The sequence below is a fragment of the Anopheles gambiae genome, chromosome X (genome assembly GCF_943734735.2).
Source record: "Anopheles gambiae chromosome X, idAnoGambNW_F1_1, whole genome shotgun sequence".
Classification (NCBI taxonomy): Eukaryota; Metazoa; Arthropoda; class Insecta; order Diptera; family Culicidae; genus Anopheles; species Anopheles gambiae.
In genome coordinates this window covers 10706499-10718225 of record NC_064600.1, presented here as the reverse complement: position 1 = coordinate 10718225, position 11727 = coordinate 10706499, and the positions used below count along the sequence as shown (strand labels likewise).

At 47.5% G+C, this 11727-nt stretch overlaps 2 protein-coding genes across 2 annotated transcripts; one reads left to right on the top strand and one right to left on the bottom strand.

Annotated features, from left to right (window-relative positions):
• The first annotated feature begins 763 nt into the window (after positions 1 to 763).
• Positions 764 to 10064, top strand: LOC4576128 (lysophosphatidylcholine acyltransferase). Its single transcript, XM_001237251.3, has 9 exons — positions 764 to 1539; positions 1627 to 1772; positions 4826 to 5043; positions 5134 to 5401; positions 5476 to 5739; positions 5823 to 5976; positions 8357 to 8464; positions 8544 to 8682; positions 8757 to 10064. Exons 1-9 carry the CDS (start codon positions 1423 to 1425, stop codon positions 8867 to 8869), a joined length of 1527 nt encoding a protein of 508 aa, XP_001237252.3. The 5' UTR covers positions 764 to 1422; the 3' UTR covers positions 8870 to 10064.
• On the bottom strand, positions 9015 to 10643 carry LOC4576127 (uncharacterized). The gene is made up of 2 exons (XM_001237252.4): positions 10099 to 10643; positions 9015 to 9429 (listed from the first exon to the last, which is right to left on the bottom strand). The coding sequence occupies exons 1-2, from the start codon at positions 10641 to 10643 to the stop codon at positions 9015 to 9017; spliced, it is 960 nt and encodes a 319-aa protein (XP_001237253.4).
• Between the last annotated feature and the right edge of the window lie 1084 nt (positions 10644 to 11727).

Genomic DNA, 11727 nt, shown 5'->3' with positions numbered 1-11727 from the left:
TAGCCGTAGATGCGCATTTTGCTGGGCTGTACGATTGCCACAGCTATGAGAAGGGGCGGGCGACCCTTGGGTCATCCGGCACAAAACGGAGAGAAAAGCTGTAACCGAAATGTCGTAGTGTAAACAAAATCTACATACACACATACACACACGCTCTCACACACAACTACGAAACAAAACAGAAAAAAACGGTCATAGAAAACATACAGAACACAACCGAACTGGCACAAAGGTATATAAGAAATAGAGATAATTTAATATACATATATTGCAAAAAAAAAGTAATGATGCCCGAAGGGAAAGAGAGAACAGCGCGAAGGAGCAGTAGGAGAGGAGGACGCTGGTTGGGGCTGTTTTGCTACTCCAACCTCGTACTCCGCAACGATCCGCCGTCTTTCTCCGAGCTGTTACAATGTTCATGTGTTATTACTCAGTGTCCTCAAAGGAAAGCGCAACGGCGAGAAAACAAAAGCAAATGTAAGAAAATGTTGCAAAATACAGTGAAAAAAAATACACACACACACAAACCAAGAAAGAATGAACGAAAGAGAAAACAACTATTTAGAAGAAATAATAAAACAAGAAAACTCTAAAGCAAACGCTTTTGGATGATGAAGGGTGGCGCGAGATTGATTTCAAAAAGAAAATCGCTTTGTGACGCAGCTGGATGAAACGTTAGATGCGTGATTGAACGATTTGCTTCTTTCTGTGTGATTTGAATGTTATCTAGTCTTCATTTTGCTGTGCAAAAATGACCCAACAATGTTTAAATTAACTCTCATAACATCGTTGCATATTGTTTTGGTTGATATTCTCAAAGTGCTCACACGCAACCATCTCTCTCTCTCGCTCTCTCTTCGTGCAAAGAGGCTCAATGTACTCTCCTCACGGTGCAAGAACATTCGTGTGCGACACGTACACGCGAGCATGGGTTCCCCGCACAACCCGGCCGTTTGGCAAAAGCGCGGGCCCTTCTATTAATATCGTTGTCGCCATTGTTGGCCATCCCGCTTTGCACAGACCGTGGCGAGAGTTTCCCGCGTTCGATCGCGGGCGAGAGCCAAACGCCGTTGCGATTCTCCCGCAGACAAAAAAAAAAGGGAGGCACAAGATGTTGAGAGCGAGTGCGCGCGCTCGCGCCCCCGTCAGCATTGCCTTTCACTGTCTCGCGGACGACGAACGTGCGTTTTTGGCGTGACGTCGGAAGGGTAGCTAAGCGTGTTTGACGGCTGTGACCGCGAGATACGAAGATCGTTTTGGCGGCGGCCCCCATTTCGCATCTGGGCGGCCGTTAGCGCGCTCGTGTTAAAGCAATTAGTGTGTGCTGTGTGTGTGTGTGATTGTGTGTAGGCAGTGTGTGGGTGACGTGCTGTGTGCGGCAGAATCGTGCATTGAACTCCAATCACCAACAACCCGTTCAAGATGAACTTTCAGCGATCAACTACGATCACGAGTACGGTCACGCGCATCCCGGAAGCGGAATACGTGAACCCGTTCGTGCTCAAGCTAGATCTGGACGATCCTTGGGAAAGGAGAAAGGTGCGCGTGATGGTCTCGGCTGGCGACAGATCCGTACATTGATTCATGTTTTTTTTTCTTTTCTTTTTTTTGTTGCTGTTGCTGCAGACATATCTGATGACGTTGCTGGTGCTACCGATACGGGTCGTGCTGATGGGCCTGTGCCTGCTGGTGGCGTGGGCCTTCGCCTCCATCGGGCTGTACGGGCTGACCGAGAAGGAGCGCCGCTCGGTACCGATTGCTGGCTGGCGACGGTAGGTTTCCGTGTGGGTCAGGCGGCCACCAAAACGCCCCCAGAACACGTGTTTGCAAGCACTGCGTCCAGAAGCGTGGACTCTCAAACCGGTTGAATGGATTCAGTGTGCGCGAGAGCGAAAGAATTGAGAGAGAGAGAGAGAAAGAGAGAGAGAGACAGAGCGAGAGAAAGACGTAACAGCTGAGTAATTGAACGATACCACGCCGGATCAGCCGAGCGTCGTGAAACCTTTGGACTAGGCCGCACACGCACCTCGCTGGTTGGCGGCGCGCGTTATCAGCCACTTCCACGCACTGGAACCACCCGTTTCCGGCACCCGACGCAAAGCACAAACACACACACACCTCCTCTCGCCTTCTCGCCACCGAAGCATTGGGTGCGCGCGAGAGCGGGACAAAGTTATTTTTAAAACGCAGACCCGTCTCGTCACCGGCGGAAAATGTGGCGTGATCTGCTCGTGTATCGCGTGTAGGCAACAGCAACAACAACAACCTCGAACTGGCTTGCGCTTGCGTCTCTTTTAACCCAATCGCGCGCTCCCCGTGCACGCGCGGCCTTCGCGTTCCCCGTTTGGCAGCGTTTGTACTCGCCCGTCCCCGCAAGTAAAAGGCAATGGCAAAACGACACGGATCTCGTTGTAATGCCTTTGTGTGTGTGTGTGTGTTGTTTGGTGTCTCTTTGGCACACTTGTTTGGCCTGCCCGAACGAAGTCCCTCGTGGGGATTTCTGTGTTAGAATTTGCGTCTTCCTCTCGGAGGTTGTCCTGGTTGGGGATTCTTCACGCGGCATCGGGCCGGAGTGTAGACAACGGCGTGTCACCTCGATTGTTTTTGTTTTTTGTTTTGCTGTGGCAGTTTGAGACCGTGGACTGTCACCGGGGACCGAGCGCGCATTTGCTAGCTGCGCAAAACGGTTGCAGTCGCGGCCGGGCAAAAACAATCGAATATTTTTAGTACCCCATGCACAATCATAATGCAAATGAAAAATCTGTTGTCTGCTGGCCAAGAATTGTTTCCCCCCTTCCTAGCTACCAGGGAGGGAAACTACCTGAGAGTGAGAGCGGGGAAAGAGAGCACTAGCGTTGTTTATTCAGTTGGTTTGTCGCATGTTAGCACAGCAAGATATTGGAGGAAATGCTGGCAAAAACTGAAGAATAATGGCTCTAGATACTTTTACCCATCTATTATTAACTCTGTAGCGCATGAAGGTGTCTGTTTTTGTAGGTATTGACAACATATCGTACTTGCGAATTCTAATACTTCCAATTGTATGTAAATTTGTCCTCAAGATACCGATTTTGTTGCTGTAAAATGAAGTTTTGGGTTGAGGTTTCAAAAGTCTATGTTTTCCTGAAGCATAAAATCTTTAAATTCCACAGCATTTTTTTTGGCTTCGGTTTTAACGGAATCGTAGAAACATTCAATCTTAAGGTTGAAATGTTCCTAGCGATACGCCATAGCCAAAACTTGAGGATATGTAAACCAAAACTCATTTTCTAATCCTTATAAAATACTATTTTCACTAGTTGATTTGGCCAGGTTGTATGACCCCCTCTACTCTAAAATGAGGCACTTATGACGACTTCTTACATACCTAAAACCAAAACCAAACTAACACTGATCCTATCCGGGTTTAAGAATTACGCATGACCTAATGCCGCTCCTGGACGTGATACTGAATCCATACCGGGTCAAGAACTGATCATGAACCCAAACGTGCCCTGGAATCTATCATGAACCGATACCGGTGATGGAACCGTTCATGATCTCATGTCGGTCTTGGATCTGATACTGCACCTATACCGGTCCAGGAACTGATCATGGACCCAAATCTGCTGTGGAACCTGTCATGAACCCATACTGCTCTTGGAACCGATCCTGGCCTCATGTCGGTCCTGGACCTGATACTGAACCTATACCGGGCCAGGAACTGATACCGAACCCTTACCGGATCTAGAACTGATCACGAACTCATACCGGTCCTGAAATAGCTCCCGACTTTATTCTGATCTTGGAACTGTACCTGGACCTGTTCCGGATTCGGAACGAAACATGAATCCAGCCCAGGTCTGGAACCGATACATTTCTAGTTCCAGTCGACAAAACCATAAACATACCCGGTTGCAAATGTGCAGCGTAGGAGATAGCGTAGGAATTCAACGTAGGAGTTAGTGTAGGAAATAGCGTATACATTTCAGTAGAATTTGTGTAGTGATATTCTACTGATAGCACAAGGTGTGTCCGTATTTGAACACACTTCTTATCAGCTGATAATACTGCATGTCATCTGGAAGCTATTAGGCCAGATTTCAGGCACGAGACGCAGAGGACGTGCACAAATCAGGATGATGGTCCGTTTGAGTCTCTTTAAATGAAGAGTTGTAGCCTTTGTCCAAGTATCTTGGAAGAGCGCGTTACTTACCCTAACTAACGATCAGGGAAGAACCAGACCGCACTTGGCTGTAGGACCATACGCTTTTTTCGTATGCAAATCCTACAAGACTGCTTTATTTTAATGAAACTGATTCGATTTTATAACATCGAACAAGTGACTGATGCTTTATACGCATAGTACCGCTTTAGATTGCGAAAATAGCAAACGAGAAACCCGATTTGCTGACATGTAACAAAGCATTTATGGTATATGGATATGGTATATTATGGATAATTGGTATGCATCAATGTTTAGTTTGATCAATTATAGAATTATGGAAGAAAACACACTTGTTCGATGAAAATGTTGGTAAATTATTGAAGTAAAGTTGTTAAATAACTACCATTTTGCACCAATAGAATGATTTTCAGACAGCATTCTTGTTAGATGCCTAACAATCTCTAATATCCTACAGTGTTGCTCTCAGCAAAATTGGTAAGAGATGCCAAACACATTTGAAAAGGGTGATATTTTACAAACAATAGTAGTTTCAGAATTCAAATTGACAGTTTTAGAGCACACATATATTGTTCGTTATAGCGTTGCAGTAGTTTTGCAAATCTTGCATTTAGAGCTAAGACCGGACGGCACCTGACCACGCATTGTTTCTCTTTCCAGTGAAATGCGCGAGCTGACCGCAGTGGCCATGCGGATGGTTTACTTTTTCGGCTCGTTCCACCGGATCCGGGTAAATGGCGTGTGTGCGTCGCCTCGCGAAGCGCCAATCGTGGTCGTCGGCCCGCACTACAGTCTGTTCGACGGGATCGTGGTTGCGTACTGCGGTCCCTCGACCGTCGTCGCGAAAAGTAAAGCCGCGGATCTACCCATCATTGGCAGTAAGTCGAGCAGTAGCAGCGTGCCATGGAATGACAAACAAACAAACAAAATCTTCTACCTGTTTGCTTCTTCTTCCCATTTTTTCTCAGAAATTATCGACATCACGCAGCCGATCTACGTGTGCCGGGAGGATCCGAACTCGCGCCACATCACGCGCCATCTCATCATCGAGCGGGTCATCTCGAAGGAGGACTGGCCCCAGATACTGATCTTCCCCGAGGGTACCTGCAGCAATGGGCACGCGGTGGTGCAGTTCAAACCGGGTGCGTTCGGGCCGGGCCTGCCGGTGCAGCCGGTGGCGATACGCTACCCCAACCGGACGAACACAGTGTCGTGGACGTGGGAGGGTCCGGGCGTGTAAGTTGCCGCTGCCGGTGCCTTCTCTCAGCTGCGAGTGCTCTGCAACAGTTTTGCGTTAATCCTTTTTGCAGACCGGTACTGCTCTGGCGTACGCTGACCGCCCTGCACACCGGGCTGGAGATTAACTTCCTGCCGGTGTACTACCCGAACGAGCAGGAGCGCAATGATGCGAAGCTGTACGCGCTGAACGTTCGGAACTACATTGCGCAGTCGCTCGGCATTCCCGGGACCGAGCACGGGTACAACGATTGCAAGCTGATGAACTACATGATCGCCATCGGGATGCCCTACTTTGCCTGGAGCCATGACATTGCGAAGATGCGCCGATGGTTAGGGTAATGTCGAGTGGGGAGTGGGGCGAATTGTTTTGTTGCAATAATTGTCCTTGTCTCTTTGTCTCTCTCTGTGTGTTTTGCAGACTGGCTGACGGCAAGCGTGAACAGGAGCTGGTAGAGCAGTACGCACCGTTCACGGACCGGAACGCATTCGTCACGCTGGAAGAATTTGCCGAACGCTTGAACGTCTCGGTGGATAATGATTCCACGAGGATTTTGTTCAAAATTTTCAACAAGGTTAGATTGGAAGCTGCTATCAGGGTGGCCACTCGATCGGGGGAAACCGACAATCGGATGGGAATTTTATGTATCCGGAAATAGTCGGGAAAAACTTGGAATTTCTACTCAAAAACTGGGAATTTAGCATTACTCTTATACGATCGTACACTGCGATTGCTGATTCTATCTGAATTCTAGTTAATGGACCCAGTTACAGAGTTACGCAACATGATTTCGAAGGTATTTAACAACTTTAGGATGCGTGCAAAGGATATCTGAAAAGATAACGCGAATTCCAGGTGATTTTTAACTCCAAAGGATACATTAAGAGAAACTGATTCAGAATCCATATCCGGAAATATCCATATCGCAGACGCATGTCGATCCTGGTATTTAAAGAACTCATGCTGGAGCTGAAACTGATTCCAATCCCATACCGGTGTTGGAATTAGTCATGAACCTACACTGGCTCTGAAACTGATTCTAATCCCTTACCGGCCCTTTAACTGATCCTGAAACCATTGGAATTGGCGTGGAATTCCTGGAACTGCACCTAGAACTTACACTGAACCCATATCGGTCCTGGAACTGATCCTGACATCATACATATCATGAGACTGATCTCAAACCCATACTGGTCTCGAACTGAATAAGATTCCAAATCGGTCCTATGACAGATCCTGACCCCATTCCTATATCCTACACCTAACGTAAGACATCTTCTGACTATGAGGCTTTCTGGACAGTTCTTTGGGTTACTTATTGAAAAACTTTCCTCACGCGCCGTCAGAGGACAATCTTTAGATATGCTTCTGCCAAATATTAGACCGATATACGGAACAATTCTCGAAAAACAACGCAAACGTGTTCAACTGTAGAATTACTGACTGTTACTTGTATCGTTCATTCGTTTCTTCTCAGAATGCAACACTTAAAAAGTAAAAAAAAAGTCATTTGAAGGGGTCTAACCAACGCGCTAACTTATGTGAATCTTGATACGGTACTGATACTGATATCATATTCAGAGTTTTCTAAGCCGTGCAGGCAGGTTTTGGGCAAACAGCAATACTCTGTATATTCTCCCGCTCGAGTGGCATTGGAACATGTGATACTTTTTAGGTTAAAATTTTCAAAACTGAGATTCAAATGGTTTTAGGCATGCCAAAATCAAAGTTCCCATATACTACACGACGGCCGTATGATCTCGACATGTTGACAAACTTGTTTCAATCTGTTAACAGAGCCTTTTCGTAACAACTCACTCGTTCAAGCCATTTGATGAGCTGATATTAGACTACGCAACATCGACCCATCGACAACATGTGACTCACCACTTCTTCTTAACTTGTCGGTCATTGCGGAATGTAATGATTCTTGAGTTATATTTGATTTTTTTTATAATAAACCGCTCCTTCCATTAGTTTAAAGGACAGAGTTGGCTGCTGAGCTCATAGTTTGACACACAATTGGTGTCAGAACAATGGCCAAACGCTGATTAAAAGAAGTAATGGTGCCTTCCACATAGCTTCCTGTTGCTTTCCGTAGTCGATTGTTCCGTGAGACTGGGTGACTGGCCCTGCGCCCACGTGGCCGTTTTATTTAGCGTCGGGTTGCTCCCCCGACGTTCAGGCACATGTTACCACTCTGCACGACAAGGACGTGTCGGAATAGGAGTTGGATGGGAGAGCCTGTGTTATCCCTCGGAGGGCTTCGAATCCCATCCCATTACAGAGCAACATAGCTCCACATCCACATAGCTTACATCCTTCAAACATGGTTAGGATAGGCAATGCACCGAAGTAAGATACGAGTTTCGCCATCACGGCTCATTCCTTGAACTCCTTTAGTGCCTCTCAAGGCCTGCCTATACCACTAGCGAGTTCGGCTTTCAGTGACTTATATATTACCATATCAGGATAGTCAAGTCCTACGTATGGTGGCACGTTCTATTCGGGGCTTGAACCCATGACGGGCATATTGTTAAGTCGTATAAGCTCACGACTGTACCACCAGACCGGAATCGTGTCACTAGCAGATTGATAATTTTAGATTTACTTCGTGTCTACGTAGTGTTTGGGCAATGTAGATGAGTCAAAAGCCTGATAGTGTAATACTAGTTAAGCATTCGTCAAATGACTTTTCTTCAGTTTTTAAAGGGTTTCAGTTGCTATTGGTGCCATTTTAGTGCTAAACTATTTTTTTTTTGCTAAAGGTGTGATTTGATGGTCCCTTGTCTGTGCCATTTGAGGCCATAATTTGCCTTTTTGTGTTAAATAAATACATCGGTAATCGAGGAAAAAATCAAAAAAAAAAAATCGGGAATTTAAAATCTTCATCCGAGTGGCCACCCTGAACTGTGAGAGATAGAGCGAAAACTAATAAAATCTTATCGCAACAGGATAAGGACAGCGCAGGAGTAATTGACTTCAGGCAGTACTTGCTGCTAGCGCTCTTCCTGTCCACCTTGGGCAAACCAAAGCTGGACTTGATGAAGCTTCTGTTTAAGGTAAAGTAAATTTAACACAAAAAGACAAACAAAAAAGCAAACCCAGTGATGTATGCCACGATTGCATTCTTTATTTCAGCTGTACAGCGAGGAGCGTGATCTGATCGGAAGCGACGGTCTTTACCAGGCAGTTAAGCATCTAGCGTCTATTACGCCTGCGGAGTGCAATCAGCTGTTTGCGGAGGCAGACACCAGCCAGCGGGGAGTCATTTCCTTCGGTAAGCGGGCATCGCAAGCTGCATTCTACTGGGTCATATATTAATGTGTTTTTTTTTTCTCCTGCATTGTATAGAGCAATTTGAGTGCACCATCAACAGCCACTCGGTGCTGAACGAGCTGCAGGAGCTGAACGAACCGAAACCGTACGCAGCGCCGCAGCAACAGTCGGCGCCACAGACCAGCTAGAGTTAGTTAGGCGATAGGAGCGGTAGTAGCAGGAGTAGATGGAGTAGTAGGAGTATTTTTGTTTGCCAACAGCTGTACACCGCTGTACCGGCTGTGTCTTGCCACCAGCAAACCAACCAACCAACCAACCAACCGACCTGCGGTCTCAGTCGTGGTCGTGCCGCTGCACATCACACTCCTCGATGCGGCACACGAGCGGCACGTCGCTCGAGCGGGGCAGATGGCGCGGCGCATGCACCAGCCGGAAATCGTCCACCAGCTGGCGGCGGTACCGGTGCCACAGCAGCTCGGTGAGGAACCAGCGAAACAGCCGATCGCGGGACGGTTGCCGCTGCTCGAGAAAACACCGTACGCGGTTCCAGATGTTGCCCCGGTTCTGCGGCTTCTCCAGCAGCCAGTAGCGCGGTATCAGCAGACACTGGACGGGCGTGCGAGCGTACACCGCCCGGTCGACCATGTGCTCGCCGATGGCGAACACGGAGCCGCGGCTGTACGTCGCAATGTCGACGAAATGGTACTCGATCCGGTCCCGGCCAGTCGGCGGTGGCGGTCTGCTCGGTCTGCGAAAGTTTAACAAGGGGGGGGGGGGGGAACGTTATATTATTTAAGGTAATAGCATGATAAGATACAGACAGAGTTAAAGTGAATACACATTACAGTTGTAAGGGAATAGCCGTTTGTACATCGATTGAATTCGCTTGTGGGTGCGAAAAGTTTTAATCAATAGTAGTTAGCGTTGCAGAGATTGGGAGCCATATTATTTTGTTAGTAAGAAACATTTACGATACTTTACATACACAGTACTGCCATTACAGAGATGGCAATTGATGTAACTGTTATTTGTTTGTTTTTTGGTAATCAGGATCACTTCACAATTATATAATCTCGACAGTCCAACTAGTTATTCCACTAGTTGCTATTTCTCTTTTGCTCATTAATGTTATTGTTTACTCATTGACAAAATTTTGAATTTCTCGTTTTACTACAATTTGCCATCTCACTGTGAGCAGTCTTATACCGTATGTACTTAGCGATAGAGGGGGTAACTTTAAAGCTTAGTTCTTACACGCGGCTCTATGTATTTATCTCAGCGTAAGGGCTACAGCGCTACAGCTCGCTTAGGTTTTAGGTCGCGTCTTGTGCGTCTTGTTGCACACTCAAACCCAACTGTAACGATTAAACTGAATAGACGATAGTGATGAGCGTGTTTGCAATGACCTCCACCTTACCCGACCGTCGGCAAAGGCTCCACCGTGTGCAGTGCGTCCTCCCGTTGCGCCCGGCGCCGATGAAAGCGGGTAATCTCGTCCTCGGTCGGCTGCGCGCGTGACAGTCGGTAGCGTACCGTCGCCGTCCGGCTGTCCCGCCACCGGTGCAGCTTCAGGCACTGCAGCAGGCCGCACTCGCCGCTCAGCATGAAGTGCGCGTAGTTAACGGGGGCCTGCCCCTCCACGAACACCGTCTGGTCCGGCTCGAACTGGCGGATCTGGGCCCGGTGGCAGCAGTCCCGCCGCTGCTCGTCCGACCACCGGTCGAAGTAGGAGAACCGTGCCAGCGCATCCAACAGGTCCGTCCGCCCGTCCGGCGTCAGCTTGCGCGGTTGTCCGTGGACAGTTTGAGAATGGCGAGAGGTCCGGAACTGCTGCCAGCGCGTGTAACGCGGACCCGGTGTCCCGCAGTCGACTGCGGCGGTGTCCGCACGGTCCCGTGGCTGATAGTTGGTATAGGTGTGCGATATTGGAAACGTTGTCGAAGTGAAATTTATTGAAGCCATGCTGTGGGTCCGAAATAGGGGGTTGAGAGAGAGAGAGAGAGAGAAAGGGATAGCAGCGAGGCCCACACACCAAACAAACATACGTCCTTGAGCATGCAATGGTGACCACGTGCACTCTAGCCTACATTTAGGCGTTTTGTTTCATACCTTTTTTTTGTTGCTTCCCCCGCAAGCGCGGCACCGCTGATGTACGGCAAAAGTCACGCGATCTGACGCGCTATGCTAATGTGAGTGGGTCGTAAACGTTTCGTTTGTTTTTTTCTTGTTGTTGGGTGCAATAAAAACACGAGCAAAATGGGCAATCGTTTCGTGCGCCACCGCTCCCTGGGATTGGTTTTGGTGGAAGTTAAGTAACGGGTAAGCGTTTAGCAGCCTATCCAGTGCGGACGGTGTGGAAATAGGTGCAGTGGAAGGAAATAACAGTAAATTTTATTCAAAACAGACAAGCTTGACCTTGAAATTTTGAATCGTGCTGAACAAAATTAGGGATCATTTTTTGTGCCTGAAGTTGAGACAGTCTTGGAGACGTCTCATATGTACTCCAACGTGCTCAAATAGAACGCTTCATATAGCTCGTGTACTAACAGTAATCTGGTTCAAATGTCAAATGATCCCATGTCCTATGATCCCTATGTCATATTTAGTGACATAATTTAATTCTGGACCTTTCTCCAAGATCTCGCGGAATTGCATAACATTGCACGACTAATGTGCACGACTTGTGTTCCTAATACGCATGTTCTGTTAATCATCTAAATTGCAGGCCAGCAACCTACATAGAATGACGCTTTCTTGAGGGCGTTTGTAGTGTTCGACGCATTGATTTGTTTTTACCTAATGAATTTCAATATCCCCGTATCGTACTCCTGTTGCTTTCGCATTGTTTCTATATGTGATATCTTCAACGTATTATTGTAATGTACGACTCTCGCTAAAGACTAACTCATGTTCGGGAATGTGTGGTTGCAGTTCATTGCCTTCAGAAACCACAGGACGCGATATATCCGCTTCCTGACATGCATGTTAATGTTCTAATTGTTCCCTTGTTCTCTGTTTACCCGGTTGCATCAACCTCCCGGCCAAG

Coding starts and splice junctions, on each gene's coding strand:
- LOC4576128 (XM_001237251.3), top strand. CDS start 1,423: ATGAACTTTCAGCGATCAACTACGATCACGAGTACGGTCACGCGCATC. Junction 5,977..8,356: donor TGTTCAAAATTTTCAACAAG/GTTAGATTGGAA, acceptor TTATCGCAACAG/GATAAGGACAGCGCAGGAGT. Junction 8,465..8,543: donor TGATGAAGCTTCTGTTTAAG/GTAAAGTAAATT, acceptor TCTTTATTTCAG/CTGTACAGCGAGGAGCGTGA.
- LOC4576127 (XM_001237252.4), bottom strand. CDS start 10,643: ATGGCTTCAATAAATTTCACTTCGACAACGTTTCCAATATCGCACACC. Junction 9,430..10,098: donor GAGCCTTTGCCGACGGTCGG/GTAAGGTGGAGG, acceptor AAACTTTCGCAG/ACCGAGCAGACCGCCACCGC.